Raw genomic sequence first — 26,205 nt, forward strand, 5'->3', positions numbered from 1 at the left:
ACAGTTTTATCTTCTTTTTCAAGCTAATCTAAGGAAGTTACAATTTAATTTTGAGTTGGGCTGCTGGATATTGAAAATGGAAATGACACATTCCGGTGAAAAAAGGGGGATCGTAGGTTCGATCATGACATCAGACAAAATAACAGGTATTTTCACGAAGTACACTTTAAATTTGCGATGGCTGAAAGTCCTCTTGTTGGTTGCTTTGTTTGGAGAGAGACGATTACCTGTGTAATTTATCCCTGTTGTTTGTGTTTGCTCGGTACACACATTATTAGGTACTGCTGATCATTTTATAAAATCCTTCAAAAAAGCATTCAAAGATTCTTCGGTATATTGCTTGGAAATATAATTGCAAGTAAACTTGCAATTGAAGGAATAAAACTTTAAACTGTATGAAATGACTGTGAACTCTATGAACAAAATTTTTTGTAAAGTAACTATAAATAAAATAAAATCACATAGTCGAACTGTTGCTTTTTAGAATAAAGAATAAAAAATATTTCGATTTATAACAAATATCTTACCAAAAGATTATCGAAATGTTTAGATTAAATATTGAAGGTATGAATATATTGCTTTTATAATTAAATAAAGTTTATTTTATGGTGTGTTTTTTTAAAAAAAATAATAATAATTATTCCGAGAAATAATAATGTATTGTCATGATTTTTTTCTTAATTACTGCAGTGTGTAATTTATTCTAGAACTTCGTGATAAATCTTCAGAATTTTATGAAAAGGAGGTTTGCAGATATGATATCTTCATTAATAAAACTTTATAATATACATATTAATTTCTTATAGTAGTGCTTAAGTGTTATGAAAGCAGATAGATGCGTTTAAAATTTGGTTACTTAAAATTTCTCCTTAAATCAGAAGCAATTTTATTTCAACATTGTCGTTAAATATTAACTCGAACTTATGAGTATTGATTCTACCAGCATTGTATCTTTACTTTTGAATTATTCGGTTAAAATTTGAGATAAAAAAATTATACATATTTTCTTATTTTTATCATGTTTAAAATAATATAGTAGTAAAAATTTATTTGTCTTAATATTTTAAATTTAGCTGAATAGAATTTACATTATTGTAAAAACAAAAAATTTAAATCAATGTGGAAAAGAATATTGTTTAAATTTTCATCTGTAAGGTCCTGTATATTCTTTGTGAAAACGAAATTTTTGAATTAAAAATATAATTCTTTTTAAGGCTAATTCATCAATACCAGGAACTTGACTTCTGCCTCTACTCAATTTTTTTGGCATTTTCTTTTTTCAACGATCTCTAATCAACGATATACAATCAATATAATTGTTTTAAAAATAAATAAATTTAGTGATAGCAGTGTTGTCAAAAGAGTAATTGATGATGTTTTGATCATTAATACTAAGGGAAGCTTAAAGACGATATAAAAATGTTATGAATTTTCGTCTCATTCCCATATGCAATAACATGCTTGCGCAAATTTAGATAATTTAACTGAGATAAAACACAAAAATTGATATTTTTTTGGTTTTGAAACTTAAATGTACCGTAAATTTTTTGGCTAATTTATCAAGAAACTCTTTGTATAAAGAAAAGAAGACAAAAAATATAAATATAAGTTCAGCTACACAAGTACTACTGCTTAATTAAATTTGAAATATTTAATCAAAAAATCAACTGGTCACAAAGTATACTTTGGAATAAGACGGAGGAAAATGGATGGTAGCAGAATTCTGTATAGTTTTATTATTAGTTATTGGTAAGTAATTAATGTGCCGAATGACATCATAAAATCATGCTGCTACCCAAAACACAGTACAGTACATCACGTAAAATTATATGACCGAATTATTCTACGACCATCCAAATCTTCCCCTTTGCTTATGCCAAAAATGGAAAACGATGCAAGATAATTACAGAAAATCTAATATTATATAAAAATCAAAAGATAAATGCAAAATAATATTAAGGTGAAAAGCTAAATAGTATTAGTTTGTATTTGAATCTAACGTTATATAATGCTGATACATATAATGATGTCAACCTTTTATATCATACTAATTAGAACATTAATGTTCGAGAGTTATGAAAGATAATGTTAGATTTTTCTGGTTATTCCATGTAGCACCTAATAATAGATAACGTTAAATACCATGTAATATTAGATCCTACTTGACGATGGTACTTGTTCTGAATTCCTGTTCTGATTTTCTGTTTCTGAATAAAAAATAAATTGATCCTTTGTTTTTTTGATATATCATAGCGTTTTTAAAAATAAAAGTAAATTTAAAAAATTTTTAACAAATTATTTCGAATTTTTAAAACGTATTTTAAACTGATTTCGTTTTTTCTTGGGTCCCCTTAAGTTTCAAAAAAAATATTTTTGATAAATATTTTATCAACATTCTTATCATTATCTACACTCTTATCATTTGTATGATTATTAAGGTTTGTTTAAGTTTTAAACAATGGGGATAATGCTTTTGTAAATCTAATTACAAACATTTCTCAAAGAATTTCTTTTTCAGAAAATTTCTTCAAAAATTAAAACATGAGTCTAAATGGGTCAATAATATTAGCGCTCTCTATAGTGTATTATGCTTGTAAAAGCAGGAATTATATAATGCAATGATAGAATGGCAATGTTTACTTTCAGATAAGTTTTCAAAACTAAATATTTTTAGTTGGCAACGCAAGTGAAAGTTGTCTGTTCTGTAAAAATGTTAAATATGGATGAGAATCAAATGCAAGGTACAATAATTTATTTATTATTATTTTTTTTATCTATAAACTTTTTCTCAATGAATATGCACAGTTTAGTGTTTTTAGAAATTTTATTTTCAAGTCTTGGTTCCTAGATTGTTGTCAACTTCTCTAATTAGGATAAATGTTGTATTGCGTTTTTTTTATAAATAATCATACTCTATCTTCTTTATCTTTTAAATTTAATTGTATGCATGTACACAGTTATTAAGTTCGTTATTTTGAATTGCACTTATTATGTTATCTCTTTTTTTTCTCAATTTTCCGCCTTTGTTAATATGCTAAGTGTTTGTTTATGTAGTTAGTTAACATCCTTATTTATTTTGTAGATATACATTGATTTTTCTTTATAATTTTGTTTCGCTAAAAAGTTTAATATGCTTTATAAATATAGATATTTATTATCAATTAAAATTTTTAGCATTATTATGAAACCTAATGAAAATATTTCTTTTCTAATGGTGTCAATATCTAGCAAAATCTTTGATTGATAACTCTTATGCTGTTTGTTTAAATTTTTTTTTAGATTTAGATTTAAAAGTTTTTCCTTTAAATTTATGAATAAGGCTATGTTAATGCTATATTCTCTTTGTACTTCCTGTAACTTGCTATTTATAATTGATTTGACACTCTAGAAATAAATTCAAATAATTTGGAATTTTTGTGTTTGCTATTATCAAAAGCCTGCTTTTAAAATTGAATTTTTTTCCCTCCATTGTACTAATTATCGATGTGTACTTTCTATTCAAAATGCATTGAATGAATATTTTAAAGTGTAAAGTAATGTATTGTGATAGGGAATAATTTTGTATCTGTACCTGTTTGCACTAACCACAAATGCCAAGGTGCCAAAACAGAGACTGAGAAAATGCTTAAATTTATTTAGTGGTTTGCCCAAAGGGGGTTACAAGCTATAATCTTCAAGTTTGCTTGGCTCTGCGATTTTTTTTATTTTGTTGTTGCTAGTTTTTACTTGCTACTGATTAGATGTCTCCAAAACTTCGTTATATTTTTGACTTTGGTACCAATCCAAAAATCTTCCTTTTTGAATGATTGACGGGGGAGATTTCTGTATCGTAATTTGTGGTAGAATAATCACCAAGTGTTGGCAACTTTCAGGCAACGGCTCCCGAGATACTAAAAAAACATCACAAAAAGGAACCAACTCAAACAGCATAACTCATTGCCACCCCAAGCAAGCATTTACTTATTTTTTATTTTAAAAAGCAATTTGCAAGTTTAAAATCGACTTGGCATCTTAGCGATTGTAGTTGGCGCCACATATCATGATACGGAAGAATCCCGGACTGACTGGGTGTAAATTTCTTAATGCATGTTATGCGTGATAATTAGGCTACTGAAATATACATAAAGCTTTCTATTCTACTAATTATTTTTACATTGTAATCCATCTTTGAACAAAATTTCACTATTCATAACTTTAGGTAACCTTGTAAATAAATTTTAGTAGAGCCAATGAATACAGAACTAAGCAGCACTAAAAATGTTGAAAGTTTTTTTAGACTGTTATAAATATTTGCATCTTCATTTTCAAAATAATTTAGAGTATTTGTATTCTAAATTTTAAAAGAATATTTTCAAAAGATTCATTAAATATTAAAAATGTTATTAATTTTCTGGCTATTCTTGCATAAACCTTTTAAAACAGAGTTATCGCATAGACCCTTCCTGGGAAGGGTTTATGCGATTAACAAAACAATAATGAAGATAAACAAATTTATGAAGGGTCTGATTAAACACTAAATTATTTCTGAAGGGTCCGTTTTTAAGTTAAAATATTTTGTGAAGGGTCCGTTTTTATGAAAAGATATTTTGTGAAGGGTCCGTTAACGGACCCAAATTTCTTTTAAACAGACCCCTGATTAGACTGGAATTCTTTAAAAATATGTTTGGAAAACTATATACAGTAAGGGACCAAAATTTTGGTTTACTGTAACCGAGTGTTCACTGTATCCATTACGCAGGCAATTTAACTAATGGTTCCCAAACTCCTCCCTTTTATTACACATTATTCAAATAAATGACTGAAAAATATTATGAAGTAGCAAGAAATGTGTTATTTTTCGTTACTCTTCGTCTTGCGTACGAAAAAATTAGTAATCTTTAGCTGATGAGCAATCCTCAACATCAGATATGGAAACACTTGCCGACTCTCAGCTGATTTTTTCTGAATTTCTATTATTCCGTTTTTCAAACCTGTCTAACCTGCCATTCGAGCATATACAAGTAGTCTCATAAAATCTCTTAGCAAATTCATTGACATTTGTCCAGATACTGGAAGATGCGGCTTCTTCAAATGGTGAACCACTTTAGTAATGCTTTTTCAACATCCTTGTGATCTGCTTTTCTAATTTTTTTTCAAGAGCAGAAATTATTATTTGCCTATTTTTCCATATGTTACAAACTGCAGATTTGGATAGTTTACATTCCCTGAAAATATCAGCTTGATTTCATCCATTTTCAATTTTTCTGATTATGCCCATTTTATCATCAAAGGAGGACGTTTACTGCTCGCTATAGTTAAATTTGAGACACTTGTTTGCAGGCTTTTTTCAACTAAACTGAGAGCAAAAAGGAGTTGAAATGAGGGCCTTAACACATATTAGTGTTCAACCCTTTAACCAATAATGAATAATTACTCATTCCATCTGACAGAAAATGCATATTGATCCTACTGACATCTTACAGATGCATCGTCTGCCTGAGTTGGAAACATCTACATACTTGGTTTGTTTAAGGATGGGAAAGTGAGATAAAAGAAGTAGGTAAACAAGAAAAAATGCTTATCACTACATACCTCTCTATAGATGGTTTTACAAATCGGTATATGTATTTATTTAGAAGTAGAAATTTCAAAATTATTGCAAAAAAAATGAAGAAGAAAATCAGTCGAAGACAGAAAAAAGTTCATTATTTCCAACTTCCTCACTTTTTTGGTTCACTATATCCACAAAAAATAACATTATGCGAGTATAGCAAGGCAAGGGACCGAACATTTTGTTCACTATATCCGTGAGTTCACTATAAACCGTGTTCACTATAGCGGGACTGTATATGTCTGTAAAAGTTAGGGAAATTTGTTCATCTATTTAGTAGCAATCCTGTATTGCCTTGTTTTTGTTTTTATATAATGTAATGCTTATAATAAAAATGTGTATTTCCTGCTGCAGCTATATATTTATTTCTTCCAGACATTTGCCGGGTTTGTAGATCAGAGGCTACTCCAGAAAAGCCTTTATATCACCCATGCATTTGTACTGGGAGTATTAAATTTATTCATCAAGAATGGTATGTAAGATTATTTTCTTTTATATTATGTTTTTTTTTCATTGTCTTATTGAAAGTTCTATAAATATTCAGAGCTTCTTATTTAAATTGTTAAATAAATAATTAAAACTTATTCATTGCATAGGGCTTAAGGTTTTAGTGATTATAGGCTACATATTGCACAATAACTACATACCTTGTTACTAAACACTTGCAATTTCGTTAAAGAAAGTGATACAGATTACTATTGTAAAATTTTTAATATTTATAAATTTGCAACATTAATAGATTGCAATTATAATAATGTGCTTATTTTATTATTATAGTTCTAAAAATGTTCCAATATGAAGTTTTACAGCTTCTTTCATTTGAACGTGAACAAACTTTTGAAAATTGAACTTTTTTTTGCATTCCTGTGTGTCCTCTTATTTTGTTCCAGTTTTTACCAATTACTATCTTCACATTTGGCTGCACATTTAAATGAAATTCATATGATTACTTATGAGCAACAAAGTAAAATAAGGAAGTTAAGATATTTACCATTTTAGTTTTTAAAATAAATGTGCATATTTTTTTGAAACTTATGAAAATAATTTTTCTTCATGAAAAAAATAAGGAATATTTTGGAAAGGTGAATTAATGTTGTAAGGGAACAAGTAGTGACCAAAGTTCATTTTTGATTACAAACTAAATAACAAAACTAAAGTTTTTATTCTAGTGAATCATTAAGTGAAAAAATATTTATGACATAAATGCCTATGATTAGAAAACAAAGATTTAGTGATTTGAGAAGAGGATAATAGAGTTTATTTCAGAACTTTTTCTCCATCACAAAGCTGCCAACTGTTCTGATTAAATCCTGTTTGTTTAGATTTTTTAGTCTTGTTCTAAAAATATGATGTTTGATCAAAATGTTCTGTTTTTTTCAGTATTCTAGAATCTTTTCACTCCTTATAATGATTTTCTTTAAATCCAGAATGGGTCTAAACTACTAGAGGCAGTGCTTGTGATTTTTCTGCGAATCAAACTTACGATTCGATGAAATTTTAAAACTTTAGCTAATTCCGGTTAACGAGACGTTTACATGTATGTGATTCTTCCTCCAATTAAATTCTCCCGGTTTGCAGATTTTCACCATTTTGAATATTCCGAACTTTGCTGGTTATATCTGTTAATATCACAGTTATATATTATCTGTTAATATTGGGATTCTTATTTAAGCGATTTTAATATTAATCATCAATGTTCATATATACCTGATTTAAAAATCGTACATCATCATTCCTTATCACACGATTTCGAAATCCATCTTCACGATTTTGTATTCACGCATTTTTAAAATCCAGTATTGCGGTTCATATTCACTCAGTTTTAACATCAAATATCGATTTTCTTATTTATACATGATTTAAAAACTACCCATTGCCATTTATGTTCACTTGATCCGAAAATTATTCATTGGGATTCATATTTACATGATTAATACATTAAATATCACAATTTATATTTTCAAGTTTTTAAAATCCATTATGGTGATTCATATTCATGCAATTTCGAATGTCACGATTTTTGTAAGAAGTAAGTTTTTTCTTGAATTAGTTACTATAAAGATGTGATATTCTTCAGTAGTAAGTAATTTAATTGAAAATTTTTAGTTCAAAAAATTATGTTAAATATGAAGCAGGTATTAAATTGATAACTTGATATCGATTTTTTGCACATAGTTTTTCACTTTGTGTAAGAATTATCCCGAGTGGTTTATCGTGCTTTGTGTTCCTGATTTTGTTTTTAACAAGTTGGCAGCTATGCTATTATCAGGGATGAGATTTTTCCGCTTTTTAGCGGATTTCCGCTTTTTTCACTTTTATCTCTTGAATTTCAGCTTTTTTTTTTTATCAAAAATTCAGATTTTTCTAAAAATTTCACTTTTTTTAATAAATATTCCGCTTTTTCAGAAAATTCACCGATTTTCAAAGAGAAACAGGAAATTCGAACTACATAGCTACCAATCCTTTCTCATTTTTACTTATTTTAGCTATTTTCTCCCCTTTTACTCACAGCAGATAAGATTTTCCGAATTTTTTACCCGCCCTCCAGATAGATCCGATTTTTGTAGTTAAAACGACACTGCTTCTGACAAGCCTTTTAGAGGTCCCAAGCCTGGAATCTGCTAATATCTCGATCTTATTCACACGATTTTAATATCAAACATAGCTTTTCATGTTTGCGTGTTGCAAATCTTATTCACGCAATTTGAATATTGTACGTTGCAATTCTTATTTAGGAGGTTTAAAAATCCGATATTGTGATTCGTATTTACGCCTTTTTAAAAACCTATGTAGCGATTCGTATTCACGCAAGTTTAAAATTCAACGTCTTGATTTGCTCATGCGGTTTATAATATCAAACATTGATTTTCGTATTTATACGTGATTTTAATGAATTTGTATTTACGCGTTTTAAAAATTCTATATCCCAGTTTGTATTTTCTCATTTTCAAAATCGTATATCTAGTTTCATATTCACACAATTTTCAGATCAACTATCGCGATTCTTGTAAGAAGTAAATTTTTTTAAAAATTAGTTACTATAATGGTGACTGTTTTTCTAACGACGATTATTAGTATATGTAAGTGTTACAACATCAGAGAAACTGGAAGGGAATATATTCAAAACTTACATTCTGTGCTTGCAAAGAAGAAAAAATAGGATTTGTCACAAGATGTTTGAAGATGGACTAAGGACTAAATATAGCAGACATAAAAGATATGTCAAACAAAAGCAATCACTTAAAAAGGGATTTAATTTAATTTTTTTTTTTTGGAAAAATAGTTAATTAACTCATCATCAAAATTTTATTTATAATTGCTGTTATTTATGCTATAAAATACAAAATTCTTATCAAATAAAAAACAATTATCTAAACAGTTGCTGATTGTCATGTAATTTTTCAAACTAAAATAGCAATTTTTGTATGTTAAGGAGTTACTATATATTTCTACTTCACTGTTATTGATATATTTCAAAGGGCTCTAGTTAGATTAGACTATAATATGAACATAATGATTTGGTCCATTGTTAAAGTTTTTTTTTTCCAATATAATTTAAAAGATAATATTACTGATATATTTGCTATAAATCACATAACAGTATTTATTGCAAGAAATGAAATATTAATGTATATTCTCAATAGTTTTAATTTGCTAAACCAGGTAGTTTTTCAAGTAATAATTATCTCATATGTGAACTGAGGAAAAATATAATTTCCAGCTTTATTTTTTCAATTGGTAATTTTTAATTTCACTAAATGTTAAGTATCAATGTAATCATTTATATAATAATAGATTAGTACACAATTGTAGGTCAACACATTATTTATTACCTCAAACTGTCTGGAATTTATTATTAAAGGGTTGCGCTTTCGTAAAATTTACTGTCGTGGAAATTCAGCTTTTTTGCCTTTTGGCTAATCTCATCCCTGTATTATTTATTTTTTTTTGGTTTTTTAAAATTTGTTTTTGTAAAAAAGTCCATTTTCTTATTGTAGCTAATCCTTAGGTTATTAAGAATTTCTTCAAAATTATGATTTTTATAATATCAAACATGTATTTGTACAAAAAGCATTTTATTGTTAATATGTGACAGTTTTATGTGCTTATTGTTTTAGCTTATTACAATGGCTCAAGTATAGTAGAAAAGAATATTGTGAACTGTGTAATCATAGGTTCTCATTTATGCCCAGTAAGTATTACATATAAAATTATTTGTCCTAGCTTATATAAAGGGGAAAAATTCATCAATTTTTTCTATTTTAGTATATTCACCAGATATGCCAAAAAGATTGCCCATAAAGGATATTTTTAGTGGACTTCTACGTAGTTTAGGAACTGCTGTAAGATTTTGGCTCCATTATACTCTAGTTGCAGTTGCATGGTTAGGAGTGGTGCCTCTGACTGCTTGTAAGCATTGCTCAATTTTTCTTTGTATAGTTTTCACTCCATTTAGATACCATAGGCCAAGGCTGTAGCCAGGATATTTTTTCGGGGGGGGGGATATGGTAAGAAGCAAGGACAGTTTCAGACATGTAAAGTAGGGGGAAAACATTGTAACAAATATTGTTTATTCTGTTGTTTGAAAAAGTTAAACTAGTAATTAAAAAATGTTACATAATAATTATTTTTCAATTGATATTGCATAATAATTATAATCAATTTGTAAACCAAGTTTACAAAGACATGCGACAAGGAATTGAAGAAAATTTTTCGATTACTTTTTTAGGACAAATCGGAATGTCCCGAAATATGCTTAATAAAGTTAGCCCTGCTAGCCTTTCTTCTTTAGTAGCATTTCTTATTGCTGTTTTTACACATTTAAGAGTAGAAAAAGTTCTTTCTGCAGTTGCTGTGGTGATTGGCAACGTAGCCAATATTGATAACAAGCAATAAATGTTTGGGAAAAAGATACTGTCACATTCTTCCATTGCTGAAAGTGCCGTATCTGGTCTACTAAGGGGTTCACGCGTTTTCCACTTTGATGCCCATACTTCCATTTCTCCCATGAGGTTTTCGATGTCACTGAAATCTGCGTAGATTCAGAAATTGCATAAATTAATGTGCTGAAAAACAATTGATTTCGGGGGAGGAGTCTAACCGAAGGAAAGATGAGCCACAAGGTCAAGTGAAGTTGATGCACTAGCGAAGGTGGTGTACTGGGAAAAAGTTTGATTCGACAGTTTTTGTTTTTCTTTTTAATGAGAGGCTCAAAGAAAGTCTAAAAAGTTAGAATCCCAGAATTTCGGGGGGGGGGGATTTGTCCCGACAGTCCCCCACTGGCTACGGGCCTGCCATAGGCATCATAGGAATTTAATTTTGAGAGAAATAAAATTAAAATACTCAGTCACAATAGTTCTCTGAATTTTGCACTTGAGAATTTTTTCTTAAATCTGTTAAATTTCTGCAAAAAAATTCATTATTTTTTATCGCTTTCTAGTTTTTTGAGGTTGTTTGATATTTTTTTTATATGTTTGATGTATACGTTTATATGTTTTCTTTATATGTTCTTTATATGTTTGAGATATTGAAAGGGGCTGTTAGAGATTTCTAATTATTGACGGGGCATATACCCATTGACCCTCAATTAATTGTTCCCGTGGAAGCATTTATTCTAGTATAGTATATGAAATTCAATTAAATCTTTTTTAGTCCTTGATATCATGCCAGCTTGGCAACATAGGGACAGTAGTCAAGTGTCACCAAATTCATACAAAAAATTTGCTGTCCATGTGTATAATTTGAAATATTTGCATATTCTGTCATTTATACTATTGTATTAAATAAAAAGAAAACTTTAAAATTAGTACATTTTGAACATGGAATTTTTATTTATTGAACCATGTGAAACCCTGCTAAAAAAGCCGTAGGCATGACTTTGAAATAAAATTGTTGTAAATCAAAGCATATTAAAAAGTAGTTGCAGTTATACAATTCACATTGCAACTATATCTTATTAATAAAAAAAACTGGCTTTTAAAATTTCTGTGAGAACTCATTGCTGATGACTGAGGAAAAGTGATTAATAAAAGCATATGAATTTATAGGGGAATCTCCATGAATTAGTGTGTCAAATTGATATGGTAATAATACCTGGATTTTTTTTAAAAAAAAAAAACTTTTCTAAATACGCTACAATAACTATTAAAAAAAAGAGTGAATCCTCTCGAATCCTGGTGGAAATCCATTAAAATGACTGCTATAAAACGATAAAAAGGGCGTCTGGGTTTATGTTGAAATTGCGAATTGAGTGTCTCAAAAAGTAATTACTCAAATGTGAGATTCGAGAAATTCTTTTCATTTATGTATCTTAAAAAGAACTGGCCCTTAATATTTTAATATTGAAATATTTCTTCAATGTTTCAATCATCAATACAGTAAACGTACTATAGAATTTTTAAAATGTTGAATTAAGGGATCATACATTAAATTACTTGTGAACAAAAATGTTTAATGACATATTCATTGATTTTTCGTTTTAAGATTTTGAGGAGCTCTGCTTTAAAGTTATTTAGCAAAGAAAGTCTGAAATATTACAAAACATAATTAAATGCTAGTAAAAGGGAATATTATCTAACTTATATACCGATACTTTTTTTAATGTAGTAGTTCTGTAAAAAAAATTTCTACATATTGTTTTCAAACTCTTATTAGTAATTCAGTTCTCCATTAATAAAGTTATACTTTGAATAGTTAAGACATTTTGTTCTAAACAATGTAATTCTGAAACTGAAAATTTTAAATTTATTAATTAAATTTATATGCTTTATTCTTTTGCAATAAAATTTACCTTTGTTATATGTACTTAATTTGAACAAATTGTAATTATTCTAGTTTGTCATTTGCTCTCTTTAAAAGAAGTCTAGAATATATATATTTCTGATTTTTTGGAAAAATGTTTGTTTTTGTTTTTTTCAGTTCTTACTGTGTTTTGTATGTGAAGTTAAAAAAACTACTAAATTTCTTAATTGATTATTTACAAACTGAGATGCATTTATTTCAATTCCAGCAATCACATATCTGTTTGAATTTTTTTTCTTTTTGCATTCATCATTTTCAGCTTTTTACCTCAGTATACATATCTGTGACAAAAATTTTTAAGTCCTGCTTTCAAAAATGATTTCAGAAAAGTTTTAAGTTTAAATTTTTTGATTAACATGTTTGCCTAGTTCAATGCATCCAATACAACAACGATTTTGTAATTTAAAATACAGATGTAAAAAGGGTCATACCAAGTTATAACAAATTTGATATGAAAAAGTGAATGCAAATTATCTAAGGCACACCCTAAAATAAAATAAACAGCAGCAGTGGGTGACTGTTTGGAAATAACAGTTCAGCGGTTAACCCTGCATTTAATCCTATGGAAGCTATTATTCTTCAAAAACATCAGAAATTGCTGGCATTTAAAAGTGGCTTTTGAAAAATAATTTACTGTAAACAAGATGGGCTAAGGGTAACATACTCATCATTATTTTTTTTATGACTGATATTTGACATTTAAATTTTTACTGTATGTAATTCTTGAAAAAATCCCCCTTGAAATTTTTTTTTATATATTGAATTTCTGTTATAAAATCAGTTAATAATTTTTTTCCTAGCATTAAAAATATATATTTTTTTAATATTAGTATAGTTTATGCTAATAGTTTGTGATTTCTTATTTTTATCTTATATTGTATGCAGACTATCTTATTAATCTTTGTTATTTTTTTTAATCTATTTAGGTCGAATATATCGTTCTTTATTTACTGGTTCTTTTAGTTCTATTATCAGCTTACCAGGAGATCTGCTTTCAACGTGAGTTCTTACATCTTTTTGCATTTTTATTTTACTTATAAATTATATATTTCAATTTTATTGCACAATGATGAAAAAAGGTTTTTATCATTTTGAAACAAAATTTTAATTTTATTATCTAGTTTTAACATAACATTTTTCTTGAATTCTAGAGAAAATGTGTTTTCTGACAGCCTGTATGGATGTTGTGTCGTCACATGCTGTTTATGTGCTTTTATTAGTTTGGTGTGGCTGCGTGAACAGATTTTACATGGTGGTGGACCTGAGTGGCTAGAAAATGAGCAAGAAGCACTACATGTAAGCAGTCATTTTGTTAAAGTATCTGAAGGGATAGAGCATTTCCCTTCAAATGTAATCAGGTTTGAATTCCATAGTTGTTTGATACGAATTCTGCTCCTGGTTGGCTTCGACCATAGTGCTGACGTAAAATATCCTCAGTGGTAGATGTATCAGGGGTTAGAATCCCCTTGCCGTCAGAGTTTTTTGTGATTTTCCTCTCCGTGCAATACAAATACGGGTTAGTTCCATCATAAAGTCATCCACAAAGTTATAGTTTGTCCAAATACTTGATCCAGGTTATCCTTTACCTTTTGGATTGGTTTCAAAATTACACAGCTACAGAATTGGATATCAAAAGTTATGAACTCAGAATTGGGTTGGCAGTTTTAACGCCAGTTATATATATAAATAAAAAATTAAAGTACAAGGAAAATACAGTAAAGTATTGCTGGTTTTGACCATAATTTTTTTTAAAAATAGCCTTAATAAAAATTTTATTTTTGGTAAGTAGGTATTCTAGCACCATTAAATCTTAATTTTAATCTTGAGTGAACTTTAAATATTAATAAAATATTTCTTTCTAAATAAGGGAAAATTGGAGCATTAAAATTTAAAAAAAATTTATTTGCGCTTACAGTTCTGCAACAATTAGTAATGTATAAGTATGACTTTTTTTCTAGACCATTATGATTACCGGTATTTTGAGCCAAAATCTTTAAAAAATTTCAAATATATATAGAATAGATTTATTTATTTTGTTCAATATTGATTTTTAAAGGAAAATTCTTCACATTGTTAATTAAAGCATGATAAAATTGATCAATTTATGCTAAGAAAACATAGCTTTTAATTTAAAACCTAGGCAACACTATACAAAATATACATACTAAGTTTCAAAGAATTTTGTGATAAACTTTTTTTGTAATGTGTGTTTGCATGAAGGGATTTTTTCTAAAAAATTAATTCTAATAACTGTTTCTGACCAACTGAATATCCAGTTGTTAAATAAGATTTGGCTATAAAATTTCTTGTAAATTCTTTGAAGTTATTCTTAAAAATATTTTTAGTTAAATTCGCAATTAAAACATGTATTTCTTCTACTGTTTTCGACTAAAGCTTAAAGAAAATGAATATTTTATAAGATTAAACAAAAATGTATGAAAAAATTTAGATGCATTGAAATGAGCTTATTTTATGAATATTTTAGAAAAATAATCAAGCTTTATTCATTTTGTTTAATATATTCTATTTCCAAGTAAAATGCTGAACATTTTTGCTAAAACTAGAGAATCTTTTTATGCCAAGTTTAAGTAAAAAAAGCTAAACGTTTTAAGTTTTTGATGCACATAATGCATTAATAGCAGCTTTACAGAAATATATTTATTGGCTTCAAATTCATTTGAGTGATACAACAATGTTTTCGCATTAGAGTATCTTATACAGGGTGAACCAAATTTCAATAGACAAATTCAGAGGGGCAATAAAAGAAATTAAGCAGAAGAAAACTTATCTTAAAATATGGAGTGGCAAATAATTCTGAGAGGGTGAGACTTCGTGAAAAATGCATATTCTACATTTAAAGAAGATTATAGGTGAGGCTTGTCCAAGCAAATTAAGTGTCTGTATGCGAGAAATGTTTTTACCTCATTGTAGGCTATGTAAAGACATCAGTAGGCTCCACGTCGATCAACTCTTGTAATAATTAAACAAATTAATCTTTTTGTTGCATTTTTTTGTAGTTTTCTAGTGTAACATTAAAACCTGCATGAATTTTTAAATTTTTTTCTTTTTTTTTTACTTTACTCTTTCAATCTATAAAACAACCTTATGTTCAATGTTGAGAATTCAGTTGTTGAGAATTCATTTGATGAAACCCAAGTTTTTAAGACAATTTATTCAAAAGAAATATAGACCAGTTAGTTGATAATGTCATATTTGATTAATTTTTTGTTTCAGCAATAATAACCAATTTTTTAAAAAATAGTATCAATCCTCAGAAAGCATTTTAATATGCAATTTTTTCAGAATGCAGCTGATCAGCCTGTAGAGTTCGCTAACAATAATCTTCAAGCGAATGCACCGGCTATCAATCCGCCGGATAACGATGAAGATGGTAACGAAGGAAATAATGGTGCTCAAGGTAATATAGTTATTTCGAGAATCTTCTCTTTCCTTTCTTATATTTCTCCTTTTGTTAATTATTGATTTTGTTTTAGATGTGAATAACTGGAATCCTATTGAATGGGATCATGCTGCTGAAGAACTTACTTGGGAAAGGGTTAGTATACTTAAATCTCACTTAGGACATTAATAGTTGTAAATGCATAATGCAATTTTGTATTGTGCAAAAAAGGGGAGAAACGCAGAGTATCTTTTAGTTTAATGATCAGATCTTCACCTACTATTATACTCAAACTTAATGGTTTAAAGAGGTGACCTTAAACATGCTAATTAATTTGTGCAGACAATATTTTAAGTTTCTAAACCAGGCACAAAAATTTCTTTCTGCAAACGGGCATACTTATTTTACGTCAGATGTGGATTTCTGACCCTTATAATATGGGAATAGGAGAGCAGTAAAAAGTTTGCACACCTTGATGTTAACTTAAATTTTTGTGTACAAAACCTTACTCCAAATACTTTTTTAGCAAATCGAAAAACTTTTGTACAAAATTATAAAATTAATTTATCCAAAGATAATTCCAAGCAAATAATCGATTTTAATAATTATTATTTTATTTAATGACTGTAAATTTTATATAACATAATATTTTTTTTAAGATCAAGATATAATCAATTAAATAGTTTCTGAGTAAACAAATTTAGAAAAAAATATATATTTGAAATTCGATTTCTCAGGACCTATTTGACCTATTTCATTCAAATTTTGTATTTTGCCATATAAAACTACATTATTAAAATGATGTAAAAATTTGTATATCTTACAATTTAATTTGTCTTATATTAAATAAACTAATAAAAATAATTATTAAAACTTATTTTTTGCATGGAATTATTTTTATATAAACAAATTATATTATTTTGTGCATAATCCAATTATAAGTTTTCAAAATATGCAAAAAGTCAGACTAATATCAAGGTATTCAAACTTTCGATCATTCTCCTGACTGGAAGATTAGGACCATATTTCCCAATTTTTTGACGGCCAACCTTTATTTTAAGGGCGAGAAATCCAAATCCGTTTAAAACGGGTATGTTTATTCAGATGAAGTATGTTTTTTTTAAAATTTTTGTACTGTACTTGGTGCCTCTCTAGAACTTTTCTTTAAACATCCTGAAGATAACATTCTGCCAAAATCACATTTGCTGTGCTAGTTACCTTTTTAATTTTTTCACATTTATATAAAATTATTAACTTTAGATAACTAAACAATCAGACTCAGGACATTTTTGCCAATATTACAAAATCTGGATGTTGCCTATGATTTAGATTGCGAGGAATATCTATTTATTTTATGTATTGTGCCGTAACACTTTCAACCTCTTCAAAGATTGTGAAATGTTGTCACTTGTCTGTATTTTTAAAAGAAATTTGTTTCAACTATACTGGTTTAAATAAGTATAAATAAAAGAAATATACTTGATATTATTCATATAATTTTAAGATTAACATATTGTAACAAGACATGTTATTTAAGCACAATTTAATTCTGAATTAATGTTTTTTTTTCGTGTCATTCCACTTTTAAATTATTTTCTTTAGGTTCTTATTTGTAAATAGAAGAGTTTTTGAAACAGTATGCTATGCCATGTTTTTATAATTGTATTTATAATTTGGTCTGTTTTTGTTTTCTTATTAGATAGTTTTTAATAGAAGTTGATGTTTTATTAATAGTTTTATGTTGCTTTAATGCCTTTTTTTAAAATTTAGTCTGTTAAATTCATGAAAATTGCACTCTAGGTTATTAAATTATTGGTTAAAATAAGCATTATTTCCCTAAAATGTTGGATTTTTAAATGAAATAATATAGTAATCCCGATGCTGAATTAATTTCTTTTTCAATTTAACTGCCCATGCCCATTTTTGTACTTAATTTATGCTTTATAAAGTTTTTTTTTTGTTTTGTTCTTAAAGTGTAATATTTTGTATTTGTTTTTCAGCTTCTGGGATTGGATGGATCACTAGTTTTCTTAGTATGTAAATTTTTTCCTCATTCATTTCATGTTGACTCAAAATTTGGATTTTCGTCTTTGAGAATTAAATAGTATAGAAAGATGTAAAAATCGTCTATGACATATTCAGAAAATATTATTCACTTAATCTATGATGAACTTTGTCTACGGAGCACTTGTTCAGATTTACTTAAGCTGTTTTATATTGTAAAATAAAGTTACTGAACTAATGTTTGAAAAGTAATGATTGACCATGAGTAAAATTTAAATTGTGACTTGAAAATAAGGTAAATCAATATCAATATATTTTTAGTTATAATTATTTTTAAAAGAATACTGAGGTATTCCTTATATATAAATTTATTCAGATTAATAGATTATTATGCAAAAATGTGAATTTTTTATTTTTTAATTTTAGGCATATTATTTTAAGCCTTATTTATTTTGTTGTGAAACATTAGATGTAAAACTCAGCAATTTCAGATTTTTAAAAATTATTGTAATAACTTATGCCATTTAACTACTTAAAGTGAAATCTTAAATTTTAACTTTGGATTTTCCTCTATTTATTACTATTATAATATACTTTGTAAAAATTCTGTTACGTAATTTTATTACCAAAATTATGAAGAATTATAGATGCAAAATCATGTGATTTATCTTCACTTTAATACCTTTCTGTTGCAAGTTTTTAAAAAAAGATATACATATTTGGACCTTTGCATCCATTTGGTGTATACTTAGATGCAAGCAGGCTCTCTCCATATGGATAATAGTTTTTCTTGACTTGCAATAGAGTATATAATCAATTATTGGAAAGAAATGTGCATTAGTTTTATTGTTTATTAAGTATTATGGTTATAGTAAAAATAACTACCATATATTCCAGCGTATAACGCACACTTTTAATGCAAAAAATAAGATTGGAATGTACGGGAGCGCGGTATACGTCGAATATAAAAAATTATACATTAAAAAAATTTAAATATAGAAAAATAATTTTATTTTAAAGAAATAACATATCTTTACCTACATACTTTATTGATTTTCGTTATTACATAAATAGTTCATTCTTCCGTTATTTCTTCAGGCACGTCATCACAATCTGTTTCGTCTTCATCATCTGTGTTACCCTCATCCATAAATAAACAGTCATCTTCTGATGCGTCCAGATTATTTGAAATGCTGCATTTTTTGAATGATTTTCTAACCATCTCAGGCTTAATTTCATCCCATGCTTTTAATATCCATTCGCGCAATGTTTCCAAACTTGCATGGCGCATATGTCCTCCTTTCGTAAAGGTTTTCTCGCCCTCCAACATCCAAGTGTTCCACTGTTTTTTTAAATTGGCTTTAAATGGTTTGTTTAAGCAGGCGTCCAATGGCTGAACTAATGGTGTCAATCCGCCCGGAATAACTGCCATTTGGGTGTTTCATTCTTTCAACAATTTTTTTGTATTATCTGTAAGGTGGGACCTAAACATGTCCCAACACTAAAAGGCTTTCTGGTTTTCTATTGATACTAGACGAGATATTGCACATGTACAATCCAAATTTTCGTGCACGTTATACGAAGAGTATATCTTAAAATTTTAAAAAAGTTATTAGAAATTACGGATGCGCATTATACGCCGGGGCACGTTATGCGCCGGAATATACGGTACATGTTATGTATTTAGTTTTTCTGATATATTAGTATGCTGTTTTTTTATTTTCTTATTTTTTAGGAACATGTATTTTGGGTTGTGTCACTAAATACGCTTTTTATAGTTGTTTTTGGTAAGTTATTAGTAACTTTATTTTAAATTTTTCTTGAACTATCCAAAATGTAGTTAGACATTTAATTTTTATTTTATTTTGCAGCGTTTTGTCCATATCACATTGGGCAGTTCTCAATATCCTGTTTTGGATTTAAAGAATATGTAAGTTTTATTATTATATGCAGTTAATTTATTTTATGTTGTAGTAACTATTTCAAACATTTTATATTTAACTGGAATTAATTCTGCTGATTGAAAGTGTGCTCGATCAAATTATATAAGTTTTCAAAATACAATTTTTTTTAATATTTTTTTTTAAAAGTAGATAAATTGTAAAATATATTAGAAAATTAATGAAAATTACTTTGCTTATTACCATGCTAGTAGTACAGTACATCCGGAAATCGGAAAACCAAAAAACCGGAACGAAATTCGATAAATTTTCCCGCCATTTTAAAAAAAAAAATTTTTTTTCTTCCTCTTAAGATTTCAAGATTTTTCTTTCTTTTTTGAAAAATGTTTACCTTACCATCATTTTGGAAACAATCATTAGTGTATTACTTCATCGTTTTTTTTTCTTTTTAAGATTATTTCCAAATATATTTTTTTAGTTGAGTTTGACAATAAAAAAAACGGCTTTTTGTAGCGATTCAGAAAACTGGAAAAATCAGTTATCCGGAATAGCGATGGTCCCGATCGTTCCAGATAATCGGTTCCCTACTGTATTACCAGAACATATGAGTGAAGATTTTAAATAATATTTATTTTAAAAAATTTCAATTAAAATTTCATAATAAATTGATTTTGTTCCTGCATCCTTGATACTCAAAGGTGTGTGTAACATAAAAATCATAAATTTTAATTTTTTCAGCTTTTTTTTTTTCTTCCAAAGTTTGTATTCTCTTGTCAGATAATATTTTTGGATTTCTATTTTCTGTTTTCTTGGTTTTTTACTAACTCATTCCTGTTAATGTATAATTATGTATCTTCCAGCTGAATGCTCCTGAATTTGAAGGCTTATTAACGACTCTATTTGGGTATATCAACATAGGAATAGCCTTAGCTTTGCTGCATGGTGCTGCTGCTATTATCCGATTAAATAAAACAAGAAGATTGCTTGGAATATGTTATGTTGTCATCAAGGTGTCCCTTCTGTCTGTTATTGAAATAGGAATTTTCCCACTTGTCTGTGGATGGTGGTTAGATATATGCTCTTTGGTAAGTAACTAGTTTTAAAGGAAAAGTATTATATCTTTTCACAGTTTATTCATTTAAGGTATCTGACTGGTTATGACAAAATAAGGTCAACTTTGAGGTTAAGAACTACGGATTTTTCATGTCATGCTAACAGGTCTAGGACAAATTGTAATGCATAATTTAATAATTTTTATTCCTAAATCAATGTGATTACTTACATTTTAAACTAAATCCTTAAAAAAAATTTTAAAAGGGCAATGAAATAGATTTAAATATATTGTTTAATATTGAATTTTTAAATTGAAATTCCAATTAATCATACTTAAAGCTTGATAGAAATAATAAATTCTTACTTAGACCTTAGCTTTCTGTTCAAAACATCACTGACGTTTTACAATATCTACATATAAAATTTCTAAGAATTCTACTTTAAAAATTTTTTGTAATGTGTGTTAGGGTAAAGAAATTTTCTCAAAATCAATGCTCTTTAGAAAATGCATTTAAAATGCAAGGAAATTCATAAAATGAAGAAATTATTAGTTCGAAATCAATTTCTGAAAATAAAATTTATATGGACCAATCTTTTCTGTAATGGTTTTCACCTCTTTTTTTGGTATCGTTTCCGATTCTGCTATAATAATTGCTAATGCTTTGCTGCCGTTTCATCTTCTGGCCATAAATATGGCGAGAACGGTAATGCAAGTGGAGTCGGACTGCATTAGTTTTTTTAGAAGTAGAGGCGAGAGACAAGAATTTCGAGAAGACAAGTGACTCAGAAAGTAAGAGGAGTAACGCGAGGAACAGCACCTCAGGATTTGAGAGCCCTGGTTGGAGGCAGCAAGGGGAAGTCAACAGGGACGTCACGAGCTTAGCGGTATGTGATCAGAGGAGTTGTTAATTCCTTTGTTAGAAGTCCAAATGCATATGCACAGAGCAACTTTTCTTTTGTTCGCCGATTTCGGGAGCATGCGCATGTGGTCTGACGAAAGAATTAACAGGATTTCTAGATAAGAGGATTTCTAGATCTGTTTAGAAGAAATTTGGGTCTGTTAACGAACCCTTCACAAAATATTTTTTCTTAAAAGCGGACCCTTCACAAAATAATTTATCTTTTAACCCTTCACAAATTTGTTTATCTTCATTTTTGTTTTGTTAATCGAATAAACCCTTCCTAGGGGGCGGGGAGAAAGACTGAACTGAGTTTTGTCTTCGGCAGACGCTTTTTCCTTTATGTGTCCGAAATGAATATTAAGCGTTCAGCAGTATAGATTAAATACCAAATATTTGTATGTTGCATTTCTAATTTAGTAGCAACAATTGCTGTTTATCTTTTAAAATTTAATTTTTTTATTATTATTATTTTACTGTGTTGAGCATAATCTTCTATCTCTTTACAATTTAAATACTCCTTGAAAAAGTTTTTTGCAATAGCAGGACCCTATTTGCACAAATTCACAGAAGCAGGACCCTGGTTGAACGAATGTAACTTAACGTTTATTTATATTCACAAATATCGAGTAACTTTTTCACAATTTTACAAAAACGGACCTTTTACAAAATATCTGGACAGGCCCCTGAGAGGATTATTTTAGAAGTGAGGCGCTAGACTCTTGTAAGATAACAAAAATTCAAAATGTATCACGAACATTAACGGAAAAGTGGTTGTCCGCGCGGACATGGAATTCGAGAAATTCGTTGTCCATGGGGAATTTTCGACCGCCAAGAACGGGCGGTTTTTTCAAGCCCTGACTTGAATTGTATTTTTTCTGATAAAGATAAATTTTTTTAAAGCTTATGAACCCAAAAATCCAAGAAAAATAATACTTTTTATTATAAGGTGTGTGTAAGGTAATTAATTGAATATACTGCCTTTTTACTATATACCGTATTCCTATATAAGGACCATTCGCTTATCATATTATGATATTTGTTTCTCATAAAATATTATTACTAAATAATTTTTACTTTTATTAATAAAGCCAAACAGAAAACTCTGAACCTTAACAAAGATAAAATAAATTCTTTCTGTAATCAAATGTTCCTTTAATGTTGGAAGTTGAATGAATATATTTATTTCTAGAGTGGAATTAATTCTTCAGCTGTCACCTTTCAAGCAATTCAGTTTACAGATAAACCAAGTAGTTCAGATTAAAAATTGAAAAAAAAAAAGTTTTTTCAATGTTCAAATAATTAATTGTTTGTGAATTTTTCTTTCAATTAAAAATGTACAGTATTTATTTTAACTATATAATATTTTCCATTGCAAATAAAAATGTATTTATTTAAAATATATTATTTCACACAAAATCGTTTGTTTTTCCAAACAGATGCAAAAGGGGTTTAATCTCTTTAACATTTAAACTGATTGAACTTTTTTTTCCCTTCTTTAGAATAACCATGATTTTAGTGAGTTGAAAGATGTTTCTCTGGCTTTATTTTTTAAAGAACTTCAAAAATATCTGCAATTTATAGATAAATATATAAATTGACAATTTTACAATAAATTTGTTATTATAAAAGTTTTAAATCATCTATGTTAGGGTGTGCTATGCCCTAAATGTTATATTTTTTCTGCATTAGTTTTAAAATTTCTTATCTTTTAATAGACTATGTTGGATGCTACTATTCATGATAGAGAAGCTGGCTTTAGACTTGCTCCTGGCACTTCCATGTTTATTCATTGGCTTGCAGGCATGGTTTATGTGTTTTACTTTGCATCTTTTATATTATTGCTCAGAGAAGTTTTACGACCTGGTGTTCTGTGGTTTTTAAAGAATCTCAATGATCCTGATTTTAATCCCATTCAAGAGGTTTGTACTTTTTTAAAAATTTTACTTTAAAAAATGAGAGTTCGAAATAAGTGTGTATGTAAAATTTTATAGTTGTGTTCCAATAATCAATTGCATTTCTAACTTGACATTAAAGTATCATTGCATTTTTTGAAAGTCAGTGCACAATCATTTTACTAGCATGTTGTAATTTTTGTGCATTCATAATTAAACTGCTTGAGTTATAGTGTGGACTCAATTTTTTTTCGTTTGACATGTGACCTGAATATGTGCAATATTTGTAATGGAAAAGAAAATTGAACTGCTTTTTTGTTCGTAATTAAATTTTTGAATAGCAATTGAATATCAAGAGGGAAGAATGGTTAATGTCTATTTTTCACAAAAATGATTGGATAGTCATCTTTTGCATTTTAAATATTACTAAGCTTTGACATATGAATAACATGGAAAATCGGTTTCGTCCTGAGAGACAATCTCAGAGATGCCAACTTGCTTTGTTTTGTAACAAAAATATTTTCTAATTGTAATGAAATTAAAGTTACTTTTAGTTTAGTATTTTTCCACCACTACTTATCAAAAGTCCAAAGTATCATATAAAATACAACTTTATTGCAGTTAGATTTTTGAAGAGTAGGCATAAGTATTTTTTATAGAATATTTTTCTGCCTTTTAAAGAAGTGATATTCTACTATTATACAACTTTTTTTTATTAAAAAAAAATTAGATATATTATTTACAAAGTTTTTGTTATTTAGATGATTCACTCTCCTATTTTGAGACATATTCGAAGAGTGTTGGTCTCATTAGTAACATTTGGAACTACTATTCTCCTTGTTGTTTGGCTTCCAGTTCAAATTATTGAAAAAATGGCACCTGGATTCCTTCCTTATCACGTAGTATTGTCAAGGTAATTGTTTATCTTTAGTTTATGTTCTCATAGTTATTTACCAAATTTAAGGACTTTCACTTCTACCCAACTATTATGGTACTTTAAGTGCCTTAGCTAATTATTTAATTTTATTTTTTACATAAGTGTTTAAATGTTCCCATAAAAGAGATAAAGAGGGTACATCTTCAACCTTCTGAAAATACTATGAATTGGAAATGACATTTTGTTTTAATAAATTATTTATTTATTTTTAATTTGAAAAATTAAAAATTTTTCATTTGTGATAATGTTTGTTGTATGTTTTATTATATTTACTCAATCATAAACTAATGGCAAAAGTTGCATTTTTAATTTAAATACTATGATAATAACATATAATATCTAAAACCATGTTTGCATAATGCCTTTAACAAAAAAAAAAAATAAATAAATAAATACAAAATAAAAATTTTTTTTGGTCTTGATATTGACCTTGCTCTGTTAAAAAAATTTAAACAAAACATGGTTTTATTAAATTTGATAACTTTTTTTAAAATTAAATGTTATCAAAATTATAAATTTTATTTTAAAAGCTGTTAATTCTTAGCAATAAAAAATATTGAAAGTGTTTCTCCAAGTTTTCAATGAGCACAAGTTAAAAAAAATTTTGGATTAGGAAATAGGTTAAATTATTTTGCATAATGGCGCTAAAATGTTTTGGTTGTGCTCTTGCAATGTTTTACATTTACATTCATATTGTTTGGCATACTTGAGTTCTGATATCTATAATGGTCAACACATGGAAATAAATAAAGTAAAGATTGTTATGTTGCGGCGACCGATGAACTTAAAAGCATCACTTGACTAATGTTGCTTGTTTTCCTTGAGTCCATTTCTTTATTATTATTTTTGTCTCACAATGTTTTGCCAGGGGGTAGAGCTGTCGCCTTAGAGGTCATAAGTATGAGCTAACATTTATTTTTTTAATTGAGTTTTTATGCAGTGGTTGTTAGCATTGATTATTTTATGGCAAATAAATAATAGGTTAAATATTACCAGTTGTTCAGTTTTCTCTCTCCCTGTCTCTTTGTCTCACTCCTTTAAATAATTATTTAAAAATAAAAATTTTTGATGTTATATTTCTTTTTTGTTTTATTTTGTTTTAAAAAATTTTATTTTGTTAAATTTCTTTTTAAATTTACTGAAGTAATATTTTTATTAAATTAAACAGTTATTTTCTTTGAGATTGCACATAATATTTTTCTTTCAGTGAGATGCCATATAGTGAGCTATCATTAGAGTTAGTTCTGTTGCAAGTGGTATTGCCTGCCCTTTTAGAACAAGGTCATATGAGGCAGTGGCTCAAATTTTTTGTTCGCACCTGGTGCATAGGAGTGTCTTATATTTTAGATATTAGATCATATCTTTTAGGAGATGTTGAGATTGAGGAACAGGTATGAAAATATGAATAATCTTTGTTTTTTTTTTATAAACTGAATATTTGAAAGTGGTAATGTATTTGTTTGCATTTAAAAAAAATTATTTTAGCTAGCGATATTGTTTATTTTAAATCCTTAATGTTCGAAATTGCTTTAAAAATCAAGGCGGAAAACATATGTTTCAATATTCAAAACAGGCATCCATTATCAAGACCCACTAATATGTGAACAGAAGTAAGCAGAAAGAGTATCTGTTTTGAGAGGGCTGAACATGTTGATTTTTTTCTCCTTTAATTTTTGAAGCTACTGAAGTTTTCCCATTGATAAATTGATCTTTTCACTTCAATTT

General features: G+C 27.9%; 1 protein-coding gene across 2 annotated transcripts in view; it reads left to right on the forward strand.

Moving 5' to 3' along the window:
- The first annotated feature begins 2,622 nt into the window (after nucleotides 1-2,622).
- The window catches only part of LOC107439962 (E3 ubiquitin-protein ligase MARCHF6), a 38,252-nt gene continuing 14,669 nt past the window's right edge, over nucleotides 2,623-26,205 (forward strand). The window contains exons 1-15 of one of the 2 annotated variants that reach the window (XM_043052706.3): nucleotides 2,623-2,741; nucleotides 5,966-6,062; nucleotides 9,709-9,782; nucleotides 9,857-10,000; nucleotides 13,318-13,390; nucleotides 13,543-13,687; nucleotides 15,695-15,809; nucleotides 15,886-15,947; nucleotides 17,792-17,824; nucleotides 19,531-19,582; nucleotides 19,667-19,725; nucleotides 20,557-20,781; nucleotides 23,367-23,570; nucleotides 24,305-24,456; nucleotides 25,688-25,871. In XM_043052706.3, the coding sequence (XP_042908640.1) occupies nucleotides 2,711-2,741; nucleotides 5,966-6,062; nucleotides 9,709-9,782; nucleotides 9,857-10,000; nucleotides 13,318-13,390; nucleotides 13,543-13,687; nucleotides 15,695-15,809; nucleotides 15,886-15,947; nucleotides 17,792-17,824; nucleotides 19,531-19,582; nucleotides 19,667-19,725; nucleotides 20,557-20,781; nucleotides 23,367-23,570; nucleotides 24,305-24,456; nucleotides 25,688-25,871 (1,650 nt within the window). In that variant the 5' untranslated portion in view covers nucleotides 2,623-2,710. Of the gene's footprint in view, nucleotides 2,742-2,778; nucleotides 2,880-5,965; nucleotides 6,063-9,708; nucleotides 9,783-9,856; nucleotides 10,001-13,317; nucleotides 13,391-13,542; nucleotides 13,688-15,694; nucleotides 15,810-15,885; nucleotides 15,948-17,791; nucleotides 17,825-19,530; nucleotides 19,583-19,666; nucleotides 19,726-20,556; nucleotides 20,782-23,366; nucleotides 23,571-24,304; nucleotides 24,457-25,687; nucleotides 25,872-26,205 lie in introns of those variants that run through there. The other variant, XM_043052707.3, reaches the window with a different exon arrangement.

This window comes from Parasteatoda tepidariorum, chromosome 4 (genome assembly GCF_982258835.1).
Source record: "Parasteatoda tepidariorum strain Cologne lab strain chromosome 4, Ptep-v5.0, whole genome shotgun sequence".
Taxonomy (NCBI): domain Eukaryota; kingdom Metazoa; phylum Arthropoda; class Arachnida; order Araneae; family Theridiidae; genus Parasteatoda; species Parasteatoda tepidariorum.